Source organism: Pleuronectes platessa, chromosome 3, assembly GCF_947347685.1.
Source record: "Pleuronectes platessa chromosome 3, fPlePla1.1, whole genome shotgun sequence".
Lineage (NCBI taxonomy): Eukaryota > Metazoa > Chordata > Actinopteri > Pleuronectiformes > Pleuronectidae > Pleuronectes > Pleuronectes platessa.
In genome coordinates, this window is record NC_070628.1 from 26,921,300 (window position 1) to 26,935,668 (window position 14,369).

Below are 14,369 nucleotides of genomic sequence, written 5' to 3' on the forward strand. Positions count from 1 at the left end.
TTTGTTTTAATTCGATGTCTGTAATGCATTTCCAATACATCACATGTGCACATGGACAAAATTACGATGGTCAACATGGTCAACTTTCTACCAAACGCCTGCCTGTTTAAGCTAGCAATGAGCTCAAAACAACTATGCTAATATAACTAGGCTCTAGATGTCCTTTCTGTCTGTCCTTCGGGGCCACAGATAGGATTTTAGAAATACCGAGCTCCCTATGACAAATTTCCTCAAGGGGATTTGAAACCAAAAATATGAACCCATGGCAAAAGACTAAAGAATCAGGGCATGAACACATTAGGAGTCATTGTGTGGGGACCATGAGATCCCAGACTGGATCCATGAGGTCAACCCCACGCTGCAAGTGAGGTTAAAAAAAAATTGCCATCACATTTCTCAGAGCTCAATGTGATGTCTTCAAATTCCATTTGTTTTCTTATTTAACATTAAAACAAAAAAATATCAAATCATCACATTTAAAAACACTGAATAACAATGTTTGGTTTGCATCTTTAAATTGGATGATACCATTTCCCTGTATGTTGATGAAGCAAATCAGTCATTTGTAAATGAGCAGCACCCTTTCTGTGTCGCACATCAGCGACTAACATAGTACGTGATTAAGCAGCCTCTTAGACGGTTTATGTCAACAGCCTACAAATGGCACTTCAACTCATTCCCTGGCAGTTATCCCCCTTTATCATGACTGGTGTTTACTAGAAGCCCCCCAGCCTCCCTCTCCCTCTGACCAGGGTGGATGTCAACACTATCTTAAAGGGGGCAGCATCTGAGTGTGTGGGGGTGACAACAGTTGCAGAGGTTACTGGCTGTCAAGACTTGAGACATGAGCTGTATCATAGGATTGTCACAGGTTAGTGGGTGGCCCCTGACCAGTGGGCTGCTCATCTTCCAGGTCTCGTCACTGAAGCTAAGCCTCTTAAAATAGGCAGACAGAGAGTATAAAGAGACCCACTGGCCCTCCGAGCAACAGCTCCTATGTCAACACACTGAACAGCAAGAGCATAACAGACTGATCTTTCTGCAGGTCCACAACTGACATCTCTCCGAAAATCTGCTCTGGTCTCTGAGATTTCAAGGAGTCAAATTTCATTGTTGTAAAAGTCTTGTCGGAATTTATCTGATATTCTGCAAAAACAAAGGGAAGACTGAATTTGACTAGGATGAGGTATCAGTGCCCTGTGTCCCAGACCATGGGAATAAAGACTTACCCCAAGGACTGTGGAGTCCCAGTCAGCTGCAAGAGATCTGTTTCTTTGAAGGAGACCCGCAGTGTCCACTTCTCCAATGATATCGTTTTTCAGGACTATGTGCGCCACGGCGAGCTGGAGAGGATTGGACTTTTCATCAGAGCCAGGAGAGTCTCCCTGGACACCATCTACCACTCTGGTGAGCCCATGAAACGCAACCATAACACCCACCCGTGAATCGCTCATGCACTTAAGAGAGCTTGCTTGTTAGTCGACAAACATCTTGAGCAAATCTCATTTTCTCCTCTTTATGCAGGTATGGCTGCAATTCACGAGTCTGTCCTGTCTGGGAACCTGGAGTGTGTCAAACTGCTGGTCCATCACGGAGCAGATATCCTCCAGCGAGACGAGGATGGATGGACCCCTCTGCACATGGCCTGCAGCGACAGTTTCCCACACATTGCACGGTGAGCATCCAGTCTTCTTTTATATTGAACAATCAAAAGGTCAAAAGAGAATCATATCTATTTCACTTCAGAGTGAGACTGTAATTTAGACTATCATGAAAAGAGCCCAATAGCAGCAAGTACAGAAGAGTCAAAGTCAGCAAAAGTTTCACTATAGAGAAAAATCTATAAAAGTTTGTATCAGCAACCAAAACCTACTGGTCATTCCAGAGCCATGTCAGAGTATTTTGAACGGAGCAGTGGTGTTTTATTTCAACATCCTTTTGAAGAAGAAAAATGTGCTGGTGGATTTTTGAAAAACGCAAAGTTTCACTTTTTAGTCTAAAAAGGTGAGAAACAAAGGTATTGTTGATGATTACAGTTATTTCTCCCATAATTAAGCCACTGGAGGCAACTAACATTACATGTTGAAACTATGTCAAGCACATACCAACACACACACACACACACACACATTGGCTGCACAGCTCTCCTACGCCATAGAGGTAAGAGAAGCTGGAAGATCTGCTCTATTCTTGCACCTCACTGACACTGAAGCATGGTAGAAACTCGCATTGAGTTTACCAATGTTGCAAATCAACAAGATTTGATACCTTTTATCCATACCGTTTCCTTTCAGCTACCTTCTGTCGCTGGGTGCTGACCCAGAGCTGGAGAACGACTGTGGGGAGAAGCCGGCTGACCTCATCGACCCGGACAACAAGGAGCTGCTGGAGCTCTTTGGGCTGGCGGTGAACGACTGAACACCCTGGGCTTTTAAAGCTACCAACTCTAACGCCCAGTCGTCTGACTGCGCTGCAGCCATAGACAGAAAAGGCCACGTCAGCCCAGCATTCTGAGTTTGTGAGCTGCCTCAGCTCAGGAGGTCAAGGACTGTGGATGTCTGTTGGATGGAGGGCTGACAGAGACAGTAGGCTGCCTCCAGAGTGGACTGAACTTTTGCCGGTAGCGGCTCCTCTCTGATCCCTAGATCTGAGATTTGTGAACTGAAGGAATCGTATGATGTGGAGTTGCTGATGTTATTTGGCACGTCACTGGAATTAAGAGGGTTTGTGAAACCTGAAGCTGTTGTTGCTGCTCAGCTCATTTGCACCTCTCTGACAATCTGTCGGCCACCATTATAAAAACCAAACAGGCTTGTGTTGTCTGACTTGGTAACACAGTTGTTTACAGTTGATCAGAAGGATGTTTTTCTATTGTTGCCTCTACATACGTTTCAGTTAATTAACTATATTCATTTTTAGTGGTTTGTAAATGACTTTTTATACATTGCTTTTTTAATAAAGTTTGTATACCATTTCTTTTATTTCCCAGCATTGTTCAGAACAACCTTACTAGTGCTGCTACAATTAACTCTTGAATAAGCATTTATCACTTTCAGCTTCTGTTTATGTTCACGACTCAGTGTCCTGGAATAAATTCACAATGAGAAAGGAAGAACATCACAAACATGAAATCTGAAGCAACAGATTCCGTCAACAACCCTCATCAGGGTTACTATGATCAATGGACCAAATGTGTTGGTTTCAACTAACACTTAATACTACAAAGTGTTGATTTCATCCTCTGAGACTCAAGGAGATAAAATGCTCTCTGAAGCAGATCTTAACTTCTCTAAGGATTGTGGACAAACCCACATAGAAGTGTAAAAATGAAAGGAAAGCTGAAGAAATCTACTTTTTATCAACCTAACAAAAAATGAGACGTAGTTCAGCCGATCGTCAGCATCACAACACTTCCATATCTACAGTATATGAATGTAAGAGCAGCCTCAACGACTACTTGATGCATGAATAGTCCCCGTTTTTCTAACAATCACTTTCTAAGGTTGAAGTCAGAATGGATATGTTTTCGAAATGTATAAACATATGACAAAGGAACATTCTGAACCGGATATAAACTACCCAATAAGGGCCTCTTCACAGTCATTACTGGAAACACAAAACAAAGTGGCTAATCTCATCAAAAAGGATTAAAGTCAGAATCAATCAGCTGCAAACTGAAATTCCGGTCATATGATTCCAAAGTGCAGCTACAAAGGCTTCTGGGAAACTCTGGTAGTCAGCCACACTGATGAAACACTCAAATGCATCATGCAAAGTCACAGGCAGAGAATTCATGTGTGTTTTATTCAATCACATATCTTTATAAGAAAAATGCAATTTATTCCAAATGTCCTTGGCATTTGACCAGATGAATAAGTACAAAAACATTGTCTAAACACATTATTTACAACTGAAACAGAAATGTGACACTTGAAGAGGCTTCTGTGAAAGTCTATGTCGGCAGACAGCAGCACCACCTCTGTTGGTTCACTCCTTGAACTTCCACTCCTGTCGGCACATGGGGCACTGCTGCTGGACCTGCTGCGAGTTCAGCCATTTCAAGATGCAATGCATGTGGAAACAATGGGAGCACTGACCCCAGACCAGCGGACAGTCGTCGCCAGGCACTTTGCCTGCAAAAGATGTTTCAAATTACAGATCCAACTTAAGTGTGTGGTGGGGTTTCACTTTACCTAAAATGATACTGAGAAATAAGTTCAGGTCTCTTAATTTGATATAAAAAGGGACCATTAAAATTGCAAGATTATAGTTTTTATATTTGGACATTGACAGCAGATACTTGACCCAGTGGAGGTGGGGGAGAACCAGTCCCACCTCCTGCAGGGCACCATCACATTACTTGGCAGCACCTTTAGTGACCCACTGATTCAAGCAGTGTGTGAAGGAGAGGTATCACACTTTGCTCCTTCCTGCTGAGTCAGAATGACCAATCTGCACTGCTCCCAGTCTACCATAGGCACCCAATATACCACACTCTGGTTTAAACTATTGTAACTCTGCAATATTCATTTTATATCTCTCCAATTTCAATATCGTATATGTGCAATTGTGTTACATTGTTTATACTCCATTCAGTGTATATATTCTTTATATTGTATGTTTATTTATTTATTACTTTTACTGATGTTTCCAACATTTTCTCTTCTTTGTTGCTATAACATGTCAAGTTTCAAAGGTTCTTATTGTAGAAAATTAAAGGGAAAGTCTGCTCAATTTGCATTAGATCACTCATTACTTGCTCGTATTAAAAAATATTTTTTTAAATCCTTAAGGAGGTGACAACGATATTTGACCTCACCCTTGTTCATGGTGACCCCCACTCTCTGTATGTTAGGTTTCAAGTGATTTTTGACAATTGCTAGCATATTTGTCAATATTGACATTCGCACTCCTGCACGCACTAAATCTGGGTAAAGGAATGTGGTGCTAATCTCTTTCATTTCTTTAAAGGCCCTGATTCATATCTCTTGAAACTTGACACGCGGACAGTGGGCACCACAATGAGGCGAAATATCTTTGTCACCACTTAAGGATTTAAAAAAAATAATATAAATATGAGCAAGTTATGAATGATATAATGAAAAAGCCTTCTTTCCCTTTGTCTGTCTGAAAAAAAACATACATATAATATTCCATTTCATTATACGTGTTGACGTCTTGTGTGGAAATCAAATCAGTCGTCCCTAATAAGTGACATTAAACTTTCAAAGTTTGTCCTCAGCTCCAAGCAACGCGAATAGACGCGTTCATTCATTGACTCATCGATATTCAAAGTGCGGCTCTCTCATACTCACAGTCCGGGCAGCAGCCATTGAAGGGCATCCTGCAGATCCCACAGTTTTCATCATTGGCCACCCAGAGCCAGGAGGCCACCCCGTTCCACTGCCGGATCTTCACCTTCATCCTGGGGCTCTGACAGGAGCAGCAAACCGTCAACACGCTCCTGCTTCAGGCACAGCCGCCGATGTTAGCATGTAAGCTAACATTGACGGAGAACTTCCGCTGTAGCTGTTCTACCTCGTAGCTGTTGACAAATATCAAGCAACTCACCAGGCGACGTCTTGTGATCTCCACCACGACTTAACTCACTGTCAGAGTTTGCAAACTAAAAATCATTTTGTGTCCAGTTGAAGGTTCATCAGCTAGTGCACCAGGGGGAGAAGGAAGAGCTTCTTCTTCTACTATTCAAATTGAGCTCCAAAAGGCTGCATGCTGTTAGAAGAAACACTGCCCTCTTCAGTCCATTTTGGGAATTGTCATTATAAATATGGACTATTCAACATATAGGAATATTTATTAAACGAACTGCAGCTGACTGAGTTTGAAAATGTGATAATTTTGAAGGCTTTAAACTTAAAACTCTAAATTAGAAAGAAAATGGTATTTTCTGGGTGACACTCTGAGGTGGGGAACTTCTTATGAAGTGGAATTGATCTGTGGAAACAGGTAGTCAATGACAGTCAGTGGTAATAAGAAATTATTAATGTTTAAGTCTCAAAATAAATCTCTGAAATAGTGTCACTGGCAGTCACAATTTTCCATCATTGATATTATTTATTATTTATAATTATTTAATTTAGTTCAATTATATTTGTTTATCTAAATTAATCAATTATATTTCCCCACCTTTAATTCATTCATGCATTCAGAGACAATTGTACAGAGCCCCTGAAGGCCAAAAATATGATATATTTTGTTGCCTTGTGCGCACAAGATATTACCTAAGATGTCTGTGATTCAATCACTCAGATGCACACAGCCACCAGATTTGAACCATCACATGGAGAAAACTCAGCTAATAAAGTTTTATATTCACCTGGGAATGTTATACAATGAAATGATCTTGCTCTTGCACAGAGACACAGGATTGTTGCTGCTCACACTGAAGGAAAACAGAAGGACCGTGTTTCAATTATAATACTAGAGAAATTAACAAACTCTTAAAAGCTGTATAAACAACTTAATGTTGTCTTCAGAGCATTAGCTAGTCATGTCTTTACTAAGCAGATATTAACTCTGTGTGCAAATCTTATATATCTTTTAGCAACAAGATAATTGTACTGTTCCCACTAGAAGATTATATTATCATGGGCGCATAAGATAATAACTTGTTCCAAACAGATAATAACTTCTGTGCGCATAACATAAAAAATACACATCCTTTTGGGACTTCAGGGACTCCGTACTTGTGACGTCACATCTACTGACAGGTAACTTTTTTTAAATCAGCGTAGCACGTTATTAACTGAACGCGCATAAACAATGTGTTGTGAGTGGCAGCTCGTGTGAGTGGCTCGGATTCAAATCAGCCATGTTCTACCCACTTGATAGCAGATGTAAGTTTGACAGCTACTTCATCACAGTGGACTTTATTTAAGACTTTGAAGGAGACTTTGAAGAAGACTTCGCCAACTCTCAGTCAACTCTCAGTCAGCGTCGCTGTGTGGTGTCCGTTTCCGGACAGGCAGGCTCGCGCACTCGTGGTTAATGGTGTTTGTCCCCACATCTTTAATACATATTATAAACACAACTAATTGTCATCGACAGTTACAACTGGCAGTGTTAGCAACTGGCAGTGTTAGCGAACGGACGTAACGTAAGTAACGTGCGCATTGTACCGCCAGTGTCTTCATGTTTATGGTTTAATTTCTTAAAGAGAAGCGGTATATAAATATGATGAATTATCATTAATATGATTTTTTTATCGACTTTCTAAGTAGTTGTTTACTAAACTTGCAGTGTTGATCAATATGTATGTAATAGGTGACATCTAGTGAGTCAACAGATCGCCACCTGTGCACATATTGATCCATAACTTCTCATGCCCTTATGAGGTGTGTAACAGGAGAAGGGGAAAGCACGTTTCAAAGCTTATGTCGGTTAAACATGTCTGTTCTGCATTGTGAATCCAGACCGTGTTATTATTCAATATAGTCACTCCTGAGCAGTGTTAATGATCGTTGTTTCTTCTTCTGGTGTGACATCAGTATGCTTCCGTTCAGATGCCTAAATCATAGTTGTGATTTAAAATAAAATGTTCTTTATTGGCTGTTTGTTCAAGATGATATAAGCAGCACTGAGAAAATACATTATGTAAATCCTAAAGCTGGTCAATAGAACAAAATTAATAGTTAATGTAATATAATTTTTACCAACAGCAATACAGCAAAAGCTGAATCAAAATAGTACCCATGCATTAAGGAGGTATAACACATATTCCACTACTTTAGATTTGTAAAAGTAATGGATATCCTCTAGCCTGGATGCCAGACGAACTTAGCCCCGCCCACAACATTTTTGGTCGGGCACATTCTGACTAGAATTGTGAGTCTGACAACGTCAGGCTAGATATTCTCTGCTCATGAAGAAGAGTTTAAAACCACAAACCCTGACTCAAGCAAAAATGTATGTGTCTCATGCTAGTTATCAACTGAACAATTTTATTATATATACATTTTCAGCCACATCAACCAGTAAGTTTTGCAGGAATAATAATTATTTTTGAAAACAAGCATATAGATCTTTTTGTCCTAATAATAAAAAAAGTAGGTTCCTCTCAGTCGAGGCTACTGTTGTTGAATAGCAAAGTTGAACGTTAACTCAAAGCTTCTGTTTTTTTTACACTCACTATCTTTTCATCTTTTCAGGAACCTCTGCCTCTGTGATGGAGCATCAAACCATTCTCAAAAGTATACTGGAGGAAAAATATGATATACTATATGAAGAAGCCATACTGCCTTCAAGACTTTGCTATCGGAATCTTAAGCACGACTACCAATTTTCGGATTTGGACCAGCAAGAGTTTAGATATGTTGAATATTCCTGCCTTCACCCCTTCACAACCGTCCCGCTCACTGATATTTTATCATGTGACTGCACACATGAAAGCAGCAAAAAGACCATCATCACTCTTGGAGTGTGTGGAGTTGGAAAATCCACAACTGTGCGAAGCTGTGCTCTGGAATGGGCTGAGGGGACAGAGTACCAGGATATCCACCTCATGTTCCCTTTCACATTCTGGGAGTTAGGTATGTTCAGATCAAAGTGTTCGTTGATCTTTCTTCTAGAGATGCTTTTCCCAGGACTGAAGAATATTGACGCTTCCAGTCTAAATCGAAAGGATGTGTGGTTCGTCTTTGATGGACTGGATGAATATTGTCACCAGCTAAAATTTGACGCTCCACCAGTGAGGGATGTTTCTGAAGAAGCCACTCTGGATGTACTCATAACCAGCTTGATCAGGGGGACTTTACTTCCCAATGCTCACATCTGGATAACAACCGGGTATGCAGCTGCAGGACAAATCCCTGGTGAATACCTGCTGAAAGAGACTCAAGTACAAGGGTTCAGTGATGTGCAGAAGATGGAGAAGATCTACTCAACTCTCAATGATGAGGATCTGGCTAACAGAGCAATCGACCATGTGAAAATCTCATGGAGTCTGGCCTCCCTTTGTCTGATACCTCGAATATGCGTCATCATGGCACTGGTTTTGGAGAGTTATTTAAGTAACGAAAAGAACCAATTTAAAATCAGTCCTTTAAATCTGACCCAGATTTACACAATTCTAATGAAAACATTTGATTGTGATACTATTCCCAAGCTGCAAAGGATGGCACGGCTTCGATTGACAGAGAACAACGTTATACATGAGGAAGATTTTTTAAATTGTGACATAAGTGTAAAGGAAGCGTCAACTTTTGCCAAGAAATGTCCACTTCTGTTGATGGAAGAGAAAGGGTTGTTTACCTCAGTGTTTCGCTTCGGTCACTCAAGCATTCGGGACTTCCTCGCCGCATGTGCTAAAGTGGACGAAATTCAGGCATCACTTTTCCCGTCTACTCATTGTCAAGCATTACTGGACGAGGCATTGCGAAGTGATGCAGGGAAAATGGATGTGTACCTACGTTTCATATTTGGCCTTCTTAAAGAGCGTTGCATGTTTCAGCCCAATAATCAGCTGTTTAAATACACCAAGAAGACGATCCTTGAGAAAGTTATGACTTTCAGGGCAGTGGGTCTGCTCCACTGTCTGAGGGAATATGACCGCAAAGCTTTCGTACATGAGATCAAGCTCTTCCTAAAGTATGGCTTCTCACCAATTGAGGGTTTCGCACCATTGCATTGGCATCTCTTGATCCAAAGGACCATAGCTTATGATTGGAAGAGGCCGAAATTTGTGATGGATGTGTCCATGAGAAGTGACGAAAGTCTCGTCCGAGAGCTACCAGCCATCATGAAATCAACCAAAGTCATGTAAGTTTTTTCAATTGGATTCATCCGTTTACATTCCATACATGCATCCTTTTGTTTCTATCATATTTTTCTGGTGGCCACATTCAAATAAAAGCCAAACTATTTATAACCCAAGGGACCCACAATGTTCTCTTTGGGATTTTGGTGCACTGTCTCTTAACATTGACTGCACTTACATCAATATCAGGTCAGTTATTGGGGTCTGTCTGTGATTGTCCTACATTTTAGTAGAAACACTAGGGGGACCAAGTTTAAAAAGTGCTGTGATCCCTACACTTAGACTCAATGTCATAAATTCTATTCTAAACACAGCTTAAACAGAAATGTTTACTTTGACTTCTCATTGTTTTACGTTATATCCTCATGTGTCTTGGAAGACACATGACAAAGCAATAGCAAATGTGTCAATGTTCAAATTCTTACAGACTGAACTCTGCACATGAGAAGGAGTTAATGTGAGATCAAAAGAGAAATCGATTTGCTGTTAAATAATTTGTGTTTGTATTGGTAATTAAACGCTAATATTCTATACCTCATTTTTCTTAATGTCTGTGGCATTAAGATGTCAATTGCACATCTATAAAAAATGTGTCATAAATATATACTTTAGTCTCAATTTTTAATGTGGTCAGTTGTTTCCTAAACCAGCTGGACCCTGTAGTTCTTGGCAAATAAATGAATTTAATTTATTGAGCATTTAGAGTGATTATTTACAGCATCATTTCAGTGTGTGGGCAAGTAACTGAAAAGACAATAATTAAGGACACTGTTAGTTGGTGTAACCGTAAGGCTGATGAAGTGCTCGTGTTTTTATACAGTAGTTTTTGAAAAGTGAAAGAGATCAATTATACAGAGGAATAATACTATAAATAGGCAGTGTTTAATTGATTTAATTCTTTCTTGGTTTGGGTCTTTTTATGGGATTTGTTGACAAATGATGTAGAATATCACAAATTCTTCTTTTGGGCACCATTTTTCCCTGTGTCAGTAACTCTCTTCTCCTCTCAGGCTGCGATTCTCTAACCTGACGGACATGTGTTGTCCAGCTTTGGCAGCTGTCCTGAGCTCAACAGAGTCATTTATGAAAGAGCTGGACCTAGGATACAACAACATCAGTGACAGTGGAGTGAAGACACTCGTGGAGGGGCTGAACAATGAAAACTGCAGACTGAGAACGCTCAGTTTGCAAGGCTGTGAAGTGACCTCCAAAGGCAGTAAATGCCTTGCCACGGCCCTGAGGCAGTCCCAGAGACTACGGCAGCTGGATCTCAGCAGGAATAACATAGGAAACGATGGACTACAGCACCTTTCAAAGGGTTTGAGATCTCCTGAATGCCAGCTAGAAGCACTAAAGTAAGTGTTGTCTAAAAAACTTAAAATGTTGGGTATAAAACCAGATCAAATAAACATTTTTAAATTCTCATTTTACTCATTGCTCTGAATATTTCTGTTCTGTTTCTGTGTCTTTGTCGTCATAGACTATCACAGTGCAACATTGAGGTGAGGGGCTGCTCCTATCTGGCCTCAGCTCTGGAGAAGAACTCTGACAGCCTGAGTGTGTTAGATCTTAGCATCAATATGGTCAGGGACAAGGGGGCCAGTGAGATCTTTAAAAAGTTAGATATTTCAAAGCTGACAAAGCTGGAGTGAGTATGACTTAATATACACCCTGCAGCCACAACATCTGTTGCAGTTTAGGTTTACTGGATAACTTTTTTGCACCTGCTCACTTCTCTCCGGCAGGATGTACCACTGTGGACTCACCGCGTCAAGCTGCAGAGCCATTGGTGAAGCTCTGAGGCGTGAAGAAAACACCCTGATGGATCTCAACCTGAGCAACAACAACTTGGGAGATGAAGGGTTAACGCTCCTCTCCATTGGCAAAAGTAAATGGTGTCATCTCGAAAAACTCAAGTAAGGAGGTCTCAGTCTCTTTTTTCCCACTTAAACTGCTTTCAGGCATGCGTTGGACTCTGAAAATCACCTGAAATTATGCGGAGGGGATGTAATGTTCGAATGAGCGCGCTGCGTGTGAGAACACAGTAGGAGATCATCAAGGAGGATTCAACCTGAGCGAGCGCATGGACTGATCACATTTCTAACATGTGAGCTGCAAAACATTAGAAATATCTGAGAATGAAAAAGAGGAACCATACACGTATAAGACACCAAGGAAGATGTCAACTTGGAAAGACGAGATTCATGGGCTTTTGTGATGCGGGCCGACACTGGTGTGATGTGCTATAAACAAAACACATGATCTTCGCAGTGGAAATCTTATGTAAAGTCCTGCCTCTTGCTTGCTGTGCCACCCCTCACCGGAATGAGCTGTCAATTTCTGTTGTTGTGAACGTGTCTCAGCAGAGAGCCTCTTACTGCGTTGTTCATGTGTGAAAGTCAGGACCCCATTGTCTAAAGAGGCTAAAAAGAAATGAAAATGCTGTAAACTGCTTCATAAAGTTGTCATGAGATAAAGGCTTTTTCTTCAGCTTCCAGCTCAAATGCTCATGTATTAATCACTCAATTTGTCTTTTATTTCCCCTCAGCCTCTCAAGATGTGGAATCACTGCAGGCAGTTGTAGCTTTTTGCCCTCTATGATATTAGACCTCAATCTCAGCTCGAACAGCTTGGGAGATGACGGAATCAAATCTTTTTTGGCTGTACTGAAGAATTCTTCCGGCTACCTGCAAACTCTCAAGTGAATACTTTTTTATCAAAATTCACTGCAATATATTTTTTTGTGTTGTGTTTTGAGAACAGTATGTTGTAACATTGCTTTTTTATTTCATGTCAGCCTGAGCCGCTGCAGCCTCACTCGTGGCTGCTGCGCTGAGCTTGCATCCACACTTGGATCAAAGACTGGCAGCGTGACAGAGCTGGATCTGTCTGAGAATGACCTGGAGGACAAGGGACTAAGGAGACTCTGCGTGGGACTCAGAAACCCTCAGTGTAAACTTCAGAAGCTGTCGTAAGTTCTTAGCTTATTTATTTCGCTTGTCAAAGGAGTAACTGTCCCAAATAGAAAGAGCTTGAGCAGCATCCTCTTTATTGCACATTGCAAAGATACATCTAATATCAATCAATAAACGATTGGTTGCCAATCCCAGCTGACACTGGGGGAGATGCATATTACATCCGGGACAGGTCAGTCCAAACATTTGAGCAATAATCAATAATAATCAATAATAATATTGACCAATATGAGCCAATAACAGAAATATGATTATCTGTGTTAAAGTTTGCTGATATACAACGAAATGTAAACTTTTATTTTACAGAATGAACAATGAAAAGAAGTGGTGCATTTATTTTTGAGAATTGGTGTATTATATTTATATTTTCTTGACTCAAGTTCTATTTAGAGCTATTCAGTATTTAACCCCTGTCATCCACCCTGATGTGGAATGGTCAGTTGGCACTGGACTATGGAAATGTAAAGTGGGGTGTATGTTTCTCTATGGACTATTTGATATATAAATTTCAGACATGCACTTAAACTTAAGTTAGTGGCCAGTTCTATATACTGGTGCATTCTAATTTGACATATCGCCATTTCCAATATGAATCTGAATTGACCTCCATCCTGCTTCCTATGTTATCAAAACACAAACACATTTGAAATGAAGGGTCGGGACTAATTTGAAATGTTCTGATACTGATTCTGGTGGGATGCCTGACCTGTAATGCATATTGCAAAATTATACATCAATATTACATTTTCTACTCCTAACTTTGAAAAACGTCTAAAATATACATCTACATAAGTTAAGACTTAACTGTCTCTCTGAGACTGGCTAAGTCAGCCCTCACCTAACTGACACTACTCTGTTAGAGGGAAGGATTCAAGTGTGAAAGTATGTCTGGTTGGATACTTGTAGAGTTTAATTGAGCTGGTGTTGATGAAGATCTCCTGGACTGGTTTTATTTCTCTCCAGACTGCAGACCTGTGGCCTGACCTCGAAGAGCATTAAGTCCCTGATCAGTGCCCTGAGGTCCAATCCCAAATATCTGGCAGAGCTGCATCTGATGGGCAACAGGCTGGAGGACTCAGCCGTCAGAGCGCTCCTGGACCTCACAAAGAACCAAACATACAGACTGGATACAACAGAGTGAGTCCAGATATTTATGGATATTGGTTTAAAAGCTCATATGTTATCAATATCTCTGCATGTATTAATAATGTATAAGTTCAAACTCAAAATGAAATGCAACTTTTCTTTCTTTCCTTTCAGTTTGTCAGAAGCTTGAGGAAAGCAGATGTGCGAACTCTAAATCACAATCAGCTGCCACCATGATCTAGAATCATCCACTAATTGTTACCTTAACAAGTGTTTTCTGTGCTGGACATGACCAGGCTGCATTTTGCAGCACTTCAAAACGGAATAATACAGACAGAGGGAAATGAACGTATGAATAGCTGATGTTGTCATTAATCTGCTTGTGCCTGTCTGTATTAATATTATTGTTTTTTATAATGCAGATCTACAATGAATATGTTTTCTCAGTCACCAAATAAATTGTTTTAGTTCAGTGCTGTGTGGAGCTGGTTCATTTCTGTGTTGTAGCAGCACCCCGCCTAGTGGCCAGGGCT

The 14,369-nt window shown here is 40.5% G+C and overlaps 3 protein-coding genes across 7 annotated transcripts; 2 read left to right on the forward strand and 1 right to left on the reverse strand.

Moving 5' to 3' along the window:
- The first annotated feature begins 253 nt into the window (after window positions 1–253).
- ppp1r27b (protein phosphatase 1, regulatory subunit 27b) lies at window positions 254–2,875 on the forward strand. Its single transcript, XM_053417996.1, has 3 exons — window positions 254–1,407; window positions 1,525–1,675; window positions 2,295–2,875. Exons 1-3 carry the CDS (start codon window positions 1,182–1,184, stop codon window positions 2,416–2,418), a joined length of 501 nt encoding a protein of 166 aa, XP_053273971.1. The 5' UTR covers window positions 254–1,181; the 3' UTR covers window positions 2,419–2,875.
- A 910-nt stretch (window positions 2,876–3,785) lies between these two features.
- anapc11 (APC11 anaphase promoting complex subunit 11 homolog (yeast)) lies at window positions 3,786–5,710 on the reverse strand. Of its 3 annotated transcripts, none has more exons than XM_053418652.1 (3): window positions 5,572–5,710; window positions 5,316–5,433; window positions 3,786–4,133 (listed from the first exon to the last, which is right to left on the reverse strand). In XM_053418652.1, exons 2-3 carry the CDS (start codon window positions 5,422–5,424, stop codon window positions 3,988–3,990), a joined length of 255 nt encoding a protein of 84 aa, XP_053274627.1. In that variant the 5' UTR covers window positions 5,425–5,433; window positions 5,572–5,710; the 3' UTR covers window positions 3,786–3,987. The 3 variants fall into 3 exon arrangements, with proteins under 3 accessions (XP_053274627.1, XP_053274629.1, XP_053274628.1); XM_053418654.1 differs by having other exon boundaries at window positions 5,316–5,464; XM_053418653.1 differs by having other exon boundaries at window positions 5,316–5,467.
- A 1,021-nt stretch (window positions 5,711–6,731) lies between these two features.
- On the forward strand, window positions 6,732–14,308 carry LOC128436797 (NACHT, LRR and PYD domains-containing protein 3). 3 transcript variants are annotated; one of them, XM_053418655.1, is made up of 9 exons: window positions 6,732–6,857; window positions 8,169–9,777; window positions 10,786–11,130; window positions 11,256–11,423; window positions 11,521–11,691; window positions 12,324–12,476; window positions 12,573–12,746; window positions 13,714–13,887; window positions 14,011–14,308. In XM_053418655.1, the coding sequence occupies exons 2-9, from the start codon at window positions 8,186–8,188 to the stop codon at window positions 14,024–14,026; spliced, it is 2,793 nt and encodes a 930-aa protein (XP_053274630.1). In that variant the 5' UTR covers window positions 6,732–6,857; window positions 8,169–8,185; the 3' UTR covers window positions 14,027–14,308. The 3 variants fall into 3 exon arrangements, with proteins under 3 accessions (XP_053274630.1, XP_053274631.1, XP_053274632.1); XM_053418656.1 differs by lacking the exon at window positions 6,732–6,857 and adding an exon at window positions 6,880–7,011; XM_053418657.1 differs by lacking the exon at window positions 6,732–6,857 and adding an exon at window positions 6,998–7,117.
- Window positions 14,309–14,369: the final 61 nt, after the last annotated feature.

Bases quoted from the DNA above. Each gene is read 5' to 3' on its own strand.
- LOC128436797 (XM_053418655.1), top strand. From the start codon at position 8,186: ATGGAGCATCAAACCATTCTCAAAAGTATACTGGAGGAAAAATATGAT. The intron at 11,131-11,255 runs GTAAGTGTTGTC...TTGTCGTCATAG, and splicing joins TGCCAGCTAGAAGCACTAAA to ACTATCACAGTGCAACATTG. The intron at 11,692-12,323 runs GTAAGGAGGTCT...ATTTCCCCTCAG, and splicing joins TGTCATCTCGAAAAACTCAA to CCTCTCAAGATGTGGAATCA.
- ppp1r27b (XM_053417996.1), top strand. From the start codon at position 1,182: ATGAGGTATCAGTGCCCTGTGTCCCAGACCATGGGAATAAAGACTTAC. The intron at 1,408-1,524 runs GTGAGCCCATGA...CTCTTTATGCAG, and splicing joins GGACACCATCTACCACTCTG to GTATGGCTGCAATTCACGAG. The intron at 1,676-2,294 runs GTGAGCATCCAG...GTTTCCTTTCAG, and splicing joins AGTTTCCCACACATTGCACG to CTACCTTCTGTCGCTGGGTG.
- anapc11 (XM_053418652.1), bottom strand. From the start codon at position 5,424: ATGAAGGTGAAGATCCGGCAGTGGAACGGGGTGGCCTCCTGGCTCTGG. The intron at 4,134-5,315 runs GTGAGTATGAGA...CATCTTTTGCAG, and splicing joins CAATGGCTGCTGCCCGGACT to GCAAAGTGCCTGGCGACGAC.